General features: G+C 49.0%; 1 protein-coding gene across 1 annotated transcript; it reads right to left on the reverse strand.

Annotated features, from left to right (window-relative positions):
* Positions 1–2,948: 2,948 nt before the first annotated feature.
* Positions 2,949–12,782, reverse strand: DCS_03388 (uncharacterized protein; the record flags this gene model as incomplete). The annotated part of the gene is made up of 1 exon (XM_040800707.1): positions 2,949–12,782. One exon carries the CDS (start codon positions 12,780–12,782, stop codon positions 2,949–2,951), a length of 9,834 nt encoding a protein of 3,277 aa, XP_040655740.1.
* Positions 12,783–14,027: the final 1,245 nt, after the last annotated feature.

Genomic DNA, 14,027 nt, shown 5'->3' on the forward strand with positions numbered 1-14,027 from the left:
GATCGGTGGTTGAGAGTGGCACAGTATCAGCGCTTGCAATGGCCCAGCATCAATCAGTGCTTGTAAGCGGCACAATGTCAGCACTCGCAAGCGGCACAGCATCGGTGCTTGCAGGCAGTCTTGGGTGCTCGCAGCACAGCGTCAGTGCTTGCAAGCGGCACAGTGTCGGTACTTGAGAGTGGCACAGTATCGGTGCTTGCAAGCAGTACTTATGTGCTCGTCGCGCAGTATCAGCGCTTGCAAGCGGCACAGCATCAGTGCTTGCAAGCGGCACAGTATCGGTGCTTGAAAGCGGCACAGTATCGGTGCTGAAAGTGGCACAGGCATCGGTGCATGCAGGCAGCACTTGAGTGCTCTCAGCACTGTATCAGTGGTTGCAGGTGGCACTGCATCAGTGCTTGCAGCATCAGCTTGCAGGTGGCACAGCGTCAGTGCTTGCAGCATCAGCTTGCATCCAGCATAGCTTCAGTGCTTGCAGCATCAGTGCTTGCAGGTGGCACAGCATCAGTGCTTGCAGCAACAGTGCTTGCAGCATCAGCTTGCATCCAGCACAGCTTCAGTGCTTGCAGCATCAGTGCTTGCAGGTGGCACAGCATCAGTGCTTGCAGCATCAGCTTGCACCCAGCACAGCTTCAGTGCTTGCAGCATCAGTGCTTGCAGGTGGCACAGCATCAGTGCTTGCAGCAACAGCTTGCATCCAGCACAGCTTCAGTGCTTGCAGCTTCAGTGCTTGCAGCATCAGCTTGCACCCAGCACAGCATCAGTCCTTGCAGCATCAGCTTGCACCCAGCACAGCATCAGTCCTTGCAGCATCAGCTTGCACCCAGCACAGCTTCAGCGCCTGCAGCATCAGTGCTTGCACCCGGCACACCACTACCTATTCCACAACTACCAAGACGAAGATGGCAGTTTCATCAACTACCCGCCGCTACCCGGATACAACAGCTTCAGCGACAAGTCGCAACTACTGTTACGGGGCGCTGTAAGACCAGGGACCGCTCGTATTTGTCATGCTCAACTTTCCATGTCTCTTTCACTATGAATGTACAATCGTTGTCCGCGTTCTTATACTTTGCGCACTAGCGCCCATGACTTGGCAATGTTGCACGTGACATGTTGGCGTTGCACGTGACATGATGGCGCTGCACGTGACATGTTGGCGCTGCACGTGACATGTGGGCGTTGCACGTGACATGCTGGCGTTGCACGTGACACATTGGCGGTGCACGTGACAGGTTGGCGTTGCACGTGACATGCTGACGCTGCACGTGATGATGCAGGCTCGCTCATTTGGGGCGCCGACTTCATTGCAGCGAGCCGTTGCTTGGGCAGCGCCCAAAGAACATACGGGGTGTAACCGCCACAACTACAGCCCAAATACAACGCCTGTTGCTTCGGTTCGGCGGGAAACTGGTAACAAGAGATCTCTTTCAATCAATCAAATTGGTACAAAGGGAGGAAAAGCAGGTTGCAGTGACGCAATCAACTTATCCCCTCTTTAGCGCCGCGTGTGCTTACGTAATCCTAGTGAGGGAGGTTCTTGGATCCAATAGGCACACGGGTACCCGTGCATCCAAGTAATATTACAATCATAGGAATATTACAATCATATTATGTAAGCGCTTTTTACTCTTAGTATTTGAGTTCGCTAGAGTACAGCACTATACGCAGTTGGGTGTATAATAGCTCAGGTTAACAATAGTGTAAATATCCATTGAAACCGTTGTATTCCTGTAACTCCTAGATTGTTGTTGTAACTAATTGACTACCGTAACTGGTTAGGCAAGGATAGTAGGAAGTATACTTTTATAGATGCTGCTTAGAAATATCCATGCATTTTTAATAGTATCGACCCTGTAAGATAGCTAGCTTCTTATGCAAAACGGAACCTATTGCATAAGAAGCCATCTACTGCAATGCGTAGGATTACTTGTATCTATCTTTTTGTATTGCATTGGCGCCAACGTTTTATAGTCGGGCGTCATGGCGCGCTAGACGAAAAGTCGTATGAATAGACAAAACGGTTCGTATAATTAGGAATACTCTTAAATAAACCGTTTCGTCATGACTGCGGCCCTGTACCACTAGTGGTGACTTTTTACATGGTAGGTTAGTGCCCTTGTTCTTGATATCCCGTACAAGTCGTGGGCCGAAATCCGAGTAATGTACTTTACTGGGTAGAATTGGATAGCAACAATAATGCCGCGGCCAATAAGGCTATTGTCACAATATGTAGGAACTTAGTGTGGCGTCACATTTTTAAGTGCCACAGCTATCAATTTTAGCTGTATTGGACATTTCAAACGGTTAGCTTGCAGTTGTGATTTTTCCTTGTCCATACAATTGTAGGGATGACTCCAGGTCACCCCATTCTTTTTGCGTCATATATACACTGTACATATCCAATACACTGGTAGTAGGAAAAAGCTGGGTAAATCCGTCGTCGTAGGTAACTTGTTGACGGGTTGTGCATGCCGGGTTACGGCGCAATGTAACTGTTGTATTTAGGTTGTAGTTACGGTTTGACTGACGCAACTGTTCCGGAAGGTCGATGCTTCTATATCCATATCCATATGGATACAAGGTTTCCAACGGAATCAACTACAATTCCACATACAGCTGTGATAGGTACTTGACCTTCAAAATAACCAAAGCCCCACTTAGCCCAAGTCGGAGCTTTTCTTAGGATACTCTTGTTACGAAGCACGTTCTACGCACGTTCCAGATGGCCTTTGCACATACTCAGATGCCCCTCGACCTTCGTTCGATATGTGTATTTAGATACGAGGAACCTAGGTGCAGGGTAGCAGTTCCTTCCACCACTATGCTATAGTCATGTGACGCATTCAGTGCTCTGGTCACACTCATTTCTCAAATCTCTCCTAGTAAACAATCATTTTACCTACATCGCGCTCAACCTCGTTTGTGCATTGTCCTGTCAAAAAGAGCTATGGTGGAAACACCAGTTTGCAACCAGGTGGATACATCTGCCCCGGAAAGGTATTAGTTGCTGCCTTACCGGGCGCTTGGATGGTCATTTCGAGTGCCGAAAATGCCTGCCAATTGCCCATGACAAGTCTGATGGGGTACAGCAGGCCCTGAATCATATTGGCAGTGCTGCATTTAACAGGATTGTTGAAGAACCCCCCTACGCCGGTTACTATAAAAGCCTCGCCCACGAGCACAACATCACGGGTCATGCAATCGAATGCGCTACCCTGCCCCAAAAACAAATCAACTTCGTTGTCTGCCGATACACAAAACCGGTAATCGCCGGTGATATTTGGTTGATAAAAGCCTTCATATACGATGGTGAAGTTATTGGCGTCGACAGTCATGTTGCCGGCGTTAATCGTTCTTGTCCATCCGACCCAGTAAGGGTTATTGATATTTCCATCTGGGTATACAGCCGGAAATCCTGCCGTATTGCCGAGAGAATCCTGAGGGAAGTAGGTTTGGTTGGTGGAAGAAGTGGAGAGTGGACTAAGTGGTAAGTAATAATTAGGTGATACTATCTGATTATTACTAAACCCATTGCTACGGGGAATGGCGTAGTTTTTATAAGATGAAACTTTCATGCCAGTAGCTCCGCATTCTGGAGTAACACTTGGGCAGGGCTGGACCGGCGTCACCGTTGTGATGACCGTCGTCGTGCAGGGGCGAGTGCAACCGGACCGCGGCGGGATGGTCGTCGCGCCCGTAGCCGTACCAATTACCGTGCTCGTCGTCGCCGTATCGGGCGGCAGCGTGACGATGACACTCGTCGTGCAGGGGTTCGTACAGTCTGATGGCGGTGTAATGGTCGTCGTGCCTCGCACCGTTCCGGAAACCGTGGTGGTTACAATCGAATTAGGAACCGAAGTCACGATAACGCTGGTGGTGCAAGGGTGCGTACAGTCGGGCGGCGGTGTAATGGTCATCGTTCCGGGCACCGTGCCGGGAACCGTCGTGGTTACAGCCGTATTAGGAACCGAGGTCACGATAATGCTAGTGGTGCAAGGATGCGTACAGTTAGGTGGCGGTGTAATGGTCGTCGTCCCGGGCACCATGCCCGTAACCGTTATCGTCACGGCAGTATCAGGAACAGTAGTCACGATGACACTCGTAGTGCAAGGATGGGTGCAATCCGCCGGCGGCGTAATGGTTTTTGTACCAGCCACTGTTCCTGGCACCGTCGTGGTAATAGCAGTATCGGGAACCGTAGTCACGATAACACTTGTAGTGCAAGGATGGGTGCAATCCGCCGGCGGCGCAAGCGTTGACGTGCCGGCCACCGGTCCTGGTACAGTCATAGTAACGGCGACGTCGGGAACTGTAGTCACGATAACACTTGTAGTGCAGGGATGGGTGCAATCTGCCGGCGGCGTAAGAGTTGTCGTGCCGGCAACCGTTCCTGGCACTGTTGTGGTAATAGCAGCATCGGGTACCGTAGTCACGATAACACTTGTAGTGCAAGGATGGGTGCAATCCGCCGGCGGCGTAAGAGTTTTCGTGCCGGCCACTGTTCCTGGCACCGTCGTGGTAATAGCAGCATCGGGAACCGTAGTTACGATAACACTTGTAGTGCAAGGACGGGTGCAATCCGCCGGCGGCGGAAGCGTTGACGTGCCGGCCACCGTTCCTGGTACAGTCAGGGTGACGGCGACGTCGGGAACTGTAGTTACGATGACACTTGTGGTGCAGGGATGGGTGCAACCTGCCGGCGGCATAATAGTTGTCGTACCGGCAACAGTTCCTGGCACCGTCGTGGTAATAGCAGCATCGGGAACCGTAGTTACGATAACACTGGTAGTGCAAGGATGGGTGCAATCCGTCGGTGGCGGAAGTGTTGTCGTGCCTGCCACCGTTCCTGGTACCGTCATAGTAACAGCAGCATCGGGAACTGTAGTTACGATGACACTTGTGGTGCAAGGATGAGTGCAATCCGCTGGTGGCGGAAGAGTTATCGTGCCGGCCACCGTTCCTGGCACCGTCGTAGTAACAGCAGCATCGGGAACTGTAGTCACGATAACACGTGTGGTGCAAGGATGGGTGCAATCCGTCGGTGGCGGAAGGGTTGTAGTACCGGCCACCGTTCCTGGTACAGTCGAAGTTATGACTACATCAGGGACAGTGGTCACAATGACGCTCGTGGTGCACGGGTGCGTGCAGTCGGCTGCTGGCGTAATTGTCGACGTTCCAACTATTGATCCACGTATCGTCGTCGTTACAACCACATCACTAGGCTGGATGACTATGACACTCGTTGTGCAAGGATGCATGCAATCGACTGGTGGAGTAATCGTCGATGTTCCGTAAACAGTTCCAGTAATAACTGTTGTGGTTACAGCCGTATCTGTTAGAGGAGTGGTGATAATAACGGTTATAATACAGTTGCTCGTGCAGCTTGGCAGAGGCGTCATCGTCGTTGTGCCAGCTATGGGGCCAGGAGTCGTAACTGTAGTAATCCCAACAGAAGGAATTGTAACGATAACGGTCGTAACGCATCCTATAATGCATCCGGGGAGGGGAGGTATCGTCGTTGTACCCGCGGCTGACCCTGGGGTTGAAATTGTAACAACTCCAGCGGTAACGGTAACAATAACACTCGTAATGCAGTTAGATGTACATCCAGAGAGCGGCGGAATCGTAGTTGTACCCGCTACGAGACCAGGAGTCGTAACTGTAGTAATACCTCCAGCAGGAGTCGTTACAATGACAGTCGTAATACAGTTAGAGGTACATCCAGAAAGCGGCGGAATTGTAATTGTACCCGCTATGAGACCAGGAGTCGTAACTGTAGTGATACCTCTAGCAGGAGTCGTTACAACAACACTTGTAATACAGTTAGAGGTACATCCAGGGAGCGGCGAAATCGTAGTTGTACCCGCTACTGGTCCAGGAGTTGTAACTGTAGTGATACCACCAACAGGAGTCGTTACAATAACACTCGTAATGCAGTTGGAGATACATCCAGAGAGCGGCAAAATCGTAGTTGAACCGGCTACTGGACCAGGAGTTGTAACTGTAGTAATACCTCCAGCAGGAGTCGTTACAATAACACTCGTAATGCAGTTAGAGGTACATCCAGAAAGCGGCGGAATCGTAGTTGTACCCGCTACGAGACCAGGAGTCGTAACAGTAGTGATACCTCCAGCAGGAGTCGTAACAATAACACTCGTAATACAGTTGGAGGTACATCCAGAAAGCGGCAAAATCGTAGTTGAACCGGCTACTGGACCCGGAGTTGTAACTGTCGTAATACCCTCAGCAGGAGTCGTTACAATAACAGTCGTAATGCAGTTAGAGGTACATCCAGAAAGCGGCGGAATCGTAGTTGTACCCGCTACGAGACCAGGAGTCGTAACAGTAGTGATACCTCCAGCAGGAGTCGTAACAATAACAGTCGTAATGCAGTTGGAGGTACATCCAAAAAGCGGCGGAATCGTAGTTGTACCGGCTACTGGTCCAGGAGTCGTAACTGTAGTAATACCTCCAGCAGGAGTCGTTACAACAACACTTGTAATACAATTAAAGGTACATCCAGGGAGCGGCGAAATCGTAGTTGTACCGGCTACTGGTCCAGGAGTCGTAACTGTAGTAATACCTCCAGCAGGAGTCGTTACAATAACGCTCGTAATACAGTTAGATCTACAACCAGAGAGCGGCGGGATCGTAGTTTTACCCGCTACGAGACCAGGAGTCGTAACCGTAGTAATACCTCCAGCAGGAGTCGTTACAATAACACTCGTAATGCAGTTAGAGGTACATCCAGAAAGCGGCGGAATCGTAGTTGTACCCGCTACGAGACCAGGAGTCGTAATTGTAGTAATACCTCCAGCAGGAGTCGTAACAATAACAGTCGTAATGCAGTTGGAGGTACATCCAGAAAGCGGCGGAATCGTAGTTGTACCCGCTACGAGACCAGGAGTCGTAACAGTAGTGATACCTCCAGCAGGAGTCGTTACAATAACACTCGTAATGCAGTTAGAGGTACATCCAGAAAGCGGCGGAATCGTAGTTGTACCCGCTACGAGACCAGGAGTCGTAATTGTAGTAATACCTCCAGCAGGAGTCGTAACAATAACAGTCGTAATGCAGTTGGAGGTACATCCAGAAAGCGGCGGAATCGTAGTTGTACCCGCTACGAGACCAGGAGTCGTAACAGTAGTGATACCTCCAGCAGGAGTCGTTACAATAACACTCGTAATACAGTTGGAGGTACATCCAGAAAGCGGCAAAATCGTAGTTGAACCTGCTACTGGACCCGGAGTTGTAACTGTAGTAATACCCCCAGCAGGAGTCGTAACAATAACAGTCGTAATGCAGTTGGAGGTACATCCAGAGAGCGGCGGAATCGTAGTTGTACCCGCTACGAGACCAGGACTCGTAACCGTAGTAATACCCCCAGCAGGAGTCGTTACAATAACTATCGTAATGCAGTTAGAAGTACATCCAGAGAGCGGCGGAATCGTTGTTGTACCCGCTACTAGACCAGGAGTCGTAACTGTAGTAATACCTCCAGCAGGAGTCGTTACAATGACAGTCGTAATACAGTTAGAGGTACATCCAGAAAGCGGCGGAATTGTAGTTGTACCCGCTATGAGACCAGGAGTCGTAACTGTAGTGATACCTCCAACAGGAGTCGTTACAACAACACTTATAATACAGTTAGAGGTACATCCAGGGAGCGGCGGGATCGTAGTTGTACCCGCTACTGGTCCAGGAGTCGTAACAGTAGTGATACCTCCGGCAGGAGTCGTAACAATGACACTCGTAATGCAGTTGGAGGTGCATCCAGAGACCGGCGGAATCGTAGTTGTACCCGCTACGACACCAGGAGTCGTAACTGTAGTAATACCCCCAGCAGGAGTCGTTACAATAACACTCGTAATGCAGTTAGAGGGACATCCAGGGAGCGGCGGAATCGTTGTTGTACCCGCTACTAGACCAGGAGTCGTAAGTGTAGTAATACCTCCAGCAGGGGTCGTTACAATGACAGTCGTAATACAGTTAGAAATACATCCAGAAAGCGGCGAAATTGTAGTTGTACCCGCTTTGAGACCAGGAGTCGTAACCGTAGTAATACCTCCAGCAGGAGTCGTAACAATAACACTCGTAATGCAGTTAGACGTACATCCAGAAAGCGGCGGAATCGTAGTTGTACCCGCTATGAGACCAGGAGTCGTAACTGTAGTAATACCTCCAGCAGGAGTCGTTACAACAACACTTGTAATACAGTTAGAGGTACATCCAGGGAGCGGCGGAATTGTAGTTGTACCCGCTACCAGACCCGGAGTGGTAACTGTAGTGATACCTCCAGCAGGAGTCGTTACAATAACACTCGTAATACAGTTAAAAGAACATCCAGAAAGCGGCGGAATCGTAGTTGTACCGGCTACGAGACCAGGAGTCGTAACTGTAGTAATACTTGCAGCAGGGGTCGTAACAATAACACTCGTAATGCAGTTAGATATGCATCCAGGTAGCGGTGGAATTGTCGTTGTGCCTGCTACGGTACCAGGAGTAGTAACTGTAGTAATCCCCCCAGCAGGAGTCATAACAATAACGCTCGTAATGCAGTTAGAGGTACATCCAGGGAGCGGCGGAATCGTAGTTGTGCCTGCTACGGTACCATGAGTCGTAACTGTAGTAATACCCCCAAAAGGAGTCGTAATAATAACGCTCGTAATGCAGTTAGAGGAACATCCAGGCAGTGGCGGAATTGTCGTTGTGCCTGCTATGGTACCAGAAGTCTTAACTGTAGTAATACCTCCTGTAGGAGTCGTAACAATAACACTCGTAATGCAGTTAGATATGCATCCAAGTAGCGGCGGAATTGTCGTTGTGCCTGCTACGGTACCAGGTGTCGTAACTGTAGTAATCCCCCCAGCAGGAGTCGTAACAATAACACTCGTAATGCAGTTAGAGGTACATCCAGAGATCGGTAAAATCGTTGTTATACCCGCTACTAGTCCTGAGGTTGAAATTGTAACAATTCCAGCAGTAACGGTAACGATAACACTTGTAATGCAGTTAGATGTGCATCCAGGCAACGGGGGAATTGTCGTTGTGCCTGCTACGGTACCAGAAGTCGTTACCGTAATAATACCTCCAGCAGGAGCCGTAACAATAACACTCGTAATGCAGTTAGAGGTACATCCAGGGAGAGGCGAAATCGTAGTTGTGCCTGCTACGAGACCAGGAGTCGTAACTGTAGTAATACCTCCAGTTGGAGTCGTAACAATAACACTCGTAATACAGTTAGAGATACATCCAAGGAACGGTGCGATCGTAGTTGTACCCGCTACTAGTCCTGGAGTTGAAATTGTAACAATTCCAGCAGTAACGGTAACGATAACACTGGTAATGCAGTTAGATGTGCATCCAGGGAGCGGCGGAATCGTCGATGTACCTGCTACAGTACCAGGAGTTGTAACCGTAGTAATACCCCCAGCAGGTGTCGTAACAATAACACTTGTAATACAGTTAGAGGTACATCCAGGGAGCGGCGGAATCGTAGTTGTACCCGCTACGGTACCAGGAGTCGTAACTGTAGTAATACCTCCAGCAGGAGTCGTAACAATAACACTTGTAATGCAGTTAGATGTGCATCCAGGTAGCGGCGGAATTGTCGTTGTGCCTGCAACGGTACCAGGTGTCGTAACTGTAGTAATCCCCCCAGCAGGAGTCATAACAATAACGCTCGTGATGCAGTTAGAGGTACACCCAGGCAGCGGCGGAATCGTAGTTGTGCCTGCTACGGTACCATGAGTCGTAACTGTAGTAATACCCCCAAAAGGAGTCGTAACAATAACAGTCGTAATGCAGTTGGAGGTACATCCAAAAAGCGGCGGAATCGTAGTTGTACCCGCTACGAGACCAGGAGTCGTAACAGTAGTGATACCTCCAGCAGGAGTCGTAACAATAACAGTCGTAATGCAGTTGGAGGTACATCCAAAAAGCGGCGGAATCGTAGTTGTACCCGCTACTAGTCCTGGAGTTGAAACTGTAACAATTCCAGCAGTAACGGTAACGATAACACTCATAATGCAGCTAGAGGTACATCCAGGGAGCGGCGAAATCGTAGTTGTACCGGCTACTGGTCCAGGAGTCGTAACTGTAGTAATACCTCCAGCAGGAGTCGTTACAATAACTCTCGTAATACAGTTAGAAGTACATCCAGAGAGCGGCGGAATCGTAGTTGTACCTGCTACGAGACCAGGAGTCGTAAATGTAGTAATACCTCCAGTTGGAGTCGTTACAATAACACTCGTAATGCAGTTAGACGTACACCCAGGGAGCGGCGGAATCGTAGTTGTACCCGCTACGAGACCAGGAGTCGTAACAGTAGTAATACCTCCAGCAGGAGTAGTAACAATAACACTCGTAATGCAGTTAAACGTACATCCAGGAAGCGGCGGAATCGTAGTTGTACCGGCTACTGGTCCAGGAGTGGTAACTGTAGTAATACCTCCAGTAGGAGTGGTAATAATAACACTCGTAATGCAGTTAGAGATACATCCAGAAGGCGGCGGAATCGTAGTTGTACCCGCTACTAGTCCTGGAGTTGAAACTGTAACAATTCTAGCAGTCATGGTAACGATAACAGTTGTAATGCAGTTAGAGGTACATCCAGACAGCGGCGGAATTGTCGTTGTACCTGCTACGGTACCAGCAGTCGTAACTGTAGTAATACCTCCAGCAGGGGTCGTAACAACAACGCTCGTAATGGAATTAGATGTACATCCAGTGAGCGGCGGAATTGTCGTTGTGCCTGCTACGGTACCAGGAGTCGTTACCGTAGTGATACCTCCAGCAGGAGTCGTAACAATAACACTCGTAATGCATTTAGAGGTACATCCAGGGAGCGGCGGAATCGTAGTTGTACCCGCTACGAGACCAGTAGTCGTAACTGTAGTAATACCTCCAGCAGGAGTCGTAACAATCACACTTGTAATGCAGTTAGAGATACATCCAGGGAGCGGCGGAATCGTAGTCGTACCCGCTACGAGACCAGGAGTCGTAACTGTAGTAATACCTCTAGCAGGAGTCGTAACAATAACACTCGTAATGCAGTTAGAGGTACATCCAGTGAGCGGCGGGATCGTAGTTGTACCGGCTTCTAGTCCTGGAGTTGAAACTGTAATAATTCCAGCAGTAACGATAACGATAACACTCGTAATGCAGTGAGATGTGCATCCTGGCAGTGGCGGAATTGTCGTTGTACCTGCTACAGTACCAGGAGTCGTGACCGTAGTAATACCCCCAGCAGGTGTCGTAACAATAATGCTCGTAATGCAGTTAGAGGTACATCCAGAGAGCGGCGTAATCGTAGTCGTACCGGCTACTGCACCAGGAGTCGTAATTGTAGTAATACCCCCAGAAGGATTTATAATAATAATACTGGTAATGCAGTTAGAGGTACATCCAGGGAGTGGCAGAATCGTAGTTGTGCCTGCTACGAGACCATGAGTCGTAACTGTGGTAATACCTCCATTATGAGTCGTAACAATAACACTCGTAATGCAGTTAGATGTGCATCCAGATAGCGGCGGAATCGTAGTTGTACCCGCTACTAGTCCTGGAGTTGAAATTGTAACAATTCCAGCAGTAACGGTAACGATAACACTCGTAATGCAGTTAGATGTGCATCCAGGGAGCGGCGGAATTGTCGTTGTGCCTGCCACAGTACCAGGAGTTGTAACCGTAGTAATACCCCCAGCAGGTGTCGTAATAATAACACTCGTAATGCAGTTAGACGTACATCCAGGCAGCGGCAGAATCGTAGTTGTACCCGCTACGGTACCAGGAGTCGTAACTATAGTAATACCTCCAGTAGGAGTCGTAACAATAACACTCGTAATGCAGTTAGATGTGCATCCAGGTAGCGGCGGAATTGTCGTTGTGCCTGCAACGGTACCAGGTGTCGTAACTGTAGTAATCCCCCCAGCAGGAGTCATAACAATAACGCTCGTGATGCAGTTAGAGGTACATCCAGGGAGCGGCGGAATCGTTGTTGTACCCGCTACTAGTCCTGGAGTTGAAATTGTAATAATTCCAGCAGTGACGGTAACGATAATACTCGTAATGCAGTTAGATGTGCATCCAGGCAGCGGCGGAATTGTCGTTGTGCCTGCTAGGGTACCAGGAGTCGTAACTGTAGTAATACCCCCAGAAGGAGTCGTAACAATAACACTCGTAATGCAGTTAGAGGTACATCCAGAGAGCGGCGGAATCGTCGTTGTACCCGCTACTAGACCAGGAGTCGTAACTGTAGTAATACCTTCAGCAGGAGTCGTAACAATAACACTCGTAATGCAGTTAGATATGCATCCAGGTAGCGGTGGAATTGTCGTTGTGCCTGCTACGGTACCATGAGTCGTAACTGTAGTAATCCCCCCAGCAGGAGCCATCACAATAACGCTCGTAATGCAGTTAGAGGTACACCCAGGCAGCGGCGGAATCGTAGTTGTGCCTGCTACGGTACCATGAGTCGTAACTGTAGTAATACCCCCAAAAGGAGTCGTAATAATAACGCTCGTAATGCAGTTAGAGGTACATCCAGGGAGCGGTGGGATCGTAGTTGTACCCGCTACTAGTCCTGGAGTTAAAATTGTAACAATTCCAGCAGTAACGGTAACGATAACACTCGTAATGCAGTTAGATGTGCATCCAGGTAGCGGCGGAATTGTCGTTGTGCCTGCCATAGTACCAGGAGTCGTCACCGTAGTAATAACCCCAGAAGGAGTCGTAACAATAACCCTTGTAACACAGTTTGAGGTGCAATCGGGTAGCGGCATGATGGTCGTTGTACCGGCTACAGGGCCAGGACTTGTAACCGTAATAATGCCACTAGCGGGAGTTGTAATGATAACGCTCGTAACGCAACCTGTATTACATCCGGGGGAGGGTAGGATTGTCGTTGTGCCTGGTGTTGGACCCCTTGTTGTAATAGTAGTTCCTCCCACTGTATTTGTAATAATGACTGTTGTAAAACAGTTTGCTGTGCACCCCGGCGGCGGGGGAATTGTTAATGTTCCCGCAGTCGGGCCTGTAGTTACTATCGTCGTGCCTCCTGGAGTTCCTGTAATAATGATGGTCGTAACGCAATTTGTTGTGCATCCAAGAGGTGGTAGAATCGTCGATGTGCCAGGTGTTGGTCCCAAAGTCGTACTTGTTGTTACCCCGACAGTTATGGTAACGATGATTGTAGTGTAACAGTTGTTTGTGCATTCCAGAGGCGGTGGGATCGTTGAACTTCCTACCGTTGGACCGGTTGTCGTTATTGTTGTTTGTCCTACAACTACTGTTTCGATAATTGTTTTAACACAGCTGGTTGTACAGCCCGGAGGTGGCAGAATTGTTGATATTCCCGTAGTTGGACCAGCAGTCGTTATGGTAGTAGCTGCAATGGTTGTTGTTACAATTATAGTTATAAAACAGTTTGCTGTGCATCCTGGGGGGGGGGGGATAGTAGATGTGCCTGCGGTAAAACCTGTTGTTGTTGTTGTTGTTGTTTTTCTGCTTTCAGTAACCGTCACTATTATTGTAGTTATACAGTTTGATTTACATCCGAGGATTGGTGGAACAGTCGACGTTCCTGGGATTGGGCCTAAGGTCGTTACTGTAATAATACCACTAGTAACGTGACTTGTCGGTAACTGAACGATTACTGTGCCAGTACTACTGCTATATTCAATAGGGGTTTGGATTACTATTATTCCTGGTGTTGTTCCAGTAGGAGGAATGGTTTTTGTTTCTGTAAACGACCCGGTCCAACCTTGTGTTGTTATAACGTACTCGGTAGGAATATTCTTTGTGGTAGTGAATATTCCGGTCCACTCCTCAGTCGTTGTTTGATATCTAGTTGGGGTTTGGACTACAATCCTGCCCGGGTTTGTACCGTGAGGTGGAATGGTTTTTAATTTTGTGACCGTTCCGGTCCAGGCAATTGTTGTTGTAATGTAATTTTCAGGAGGCTGTGAAACGCAACCTGTGTACGTCCTATTGGGGTGGGTTATTATCATGACTTCTTGCTGCAAGGA

This window comes from Drechmeria coniospora, chromosome 02 (assembly GCF_001625195.1).
Source record: "Drechmeria coniospora strain ARSEF 6962 chromosome 02, whole genome shotgun sequence".
Lineage (NCBI taxonomy): Eukaryota > Fungi > Ascomycota > Sordariomycetes > Hypocreales > Ophiocordycipitaceae > Drechmeria > Drechmeria coniospora.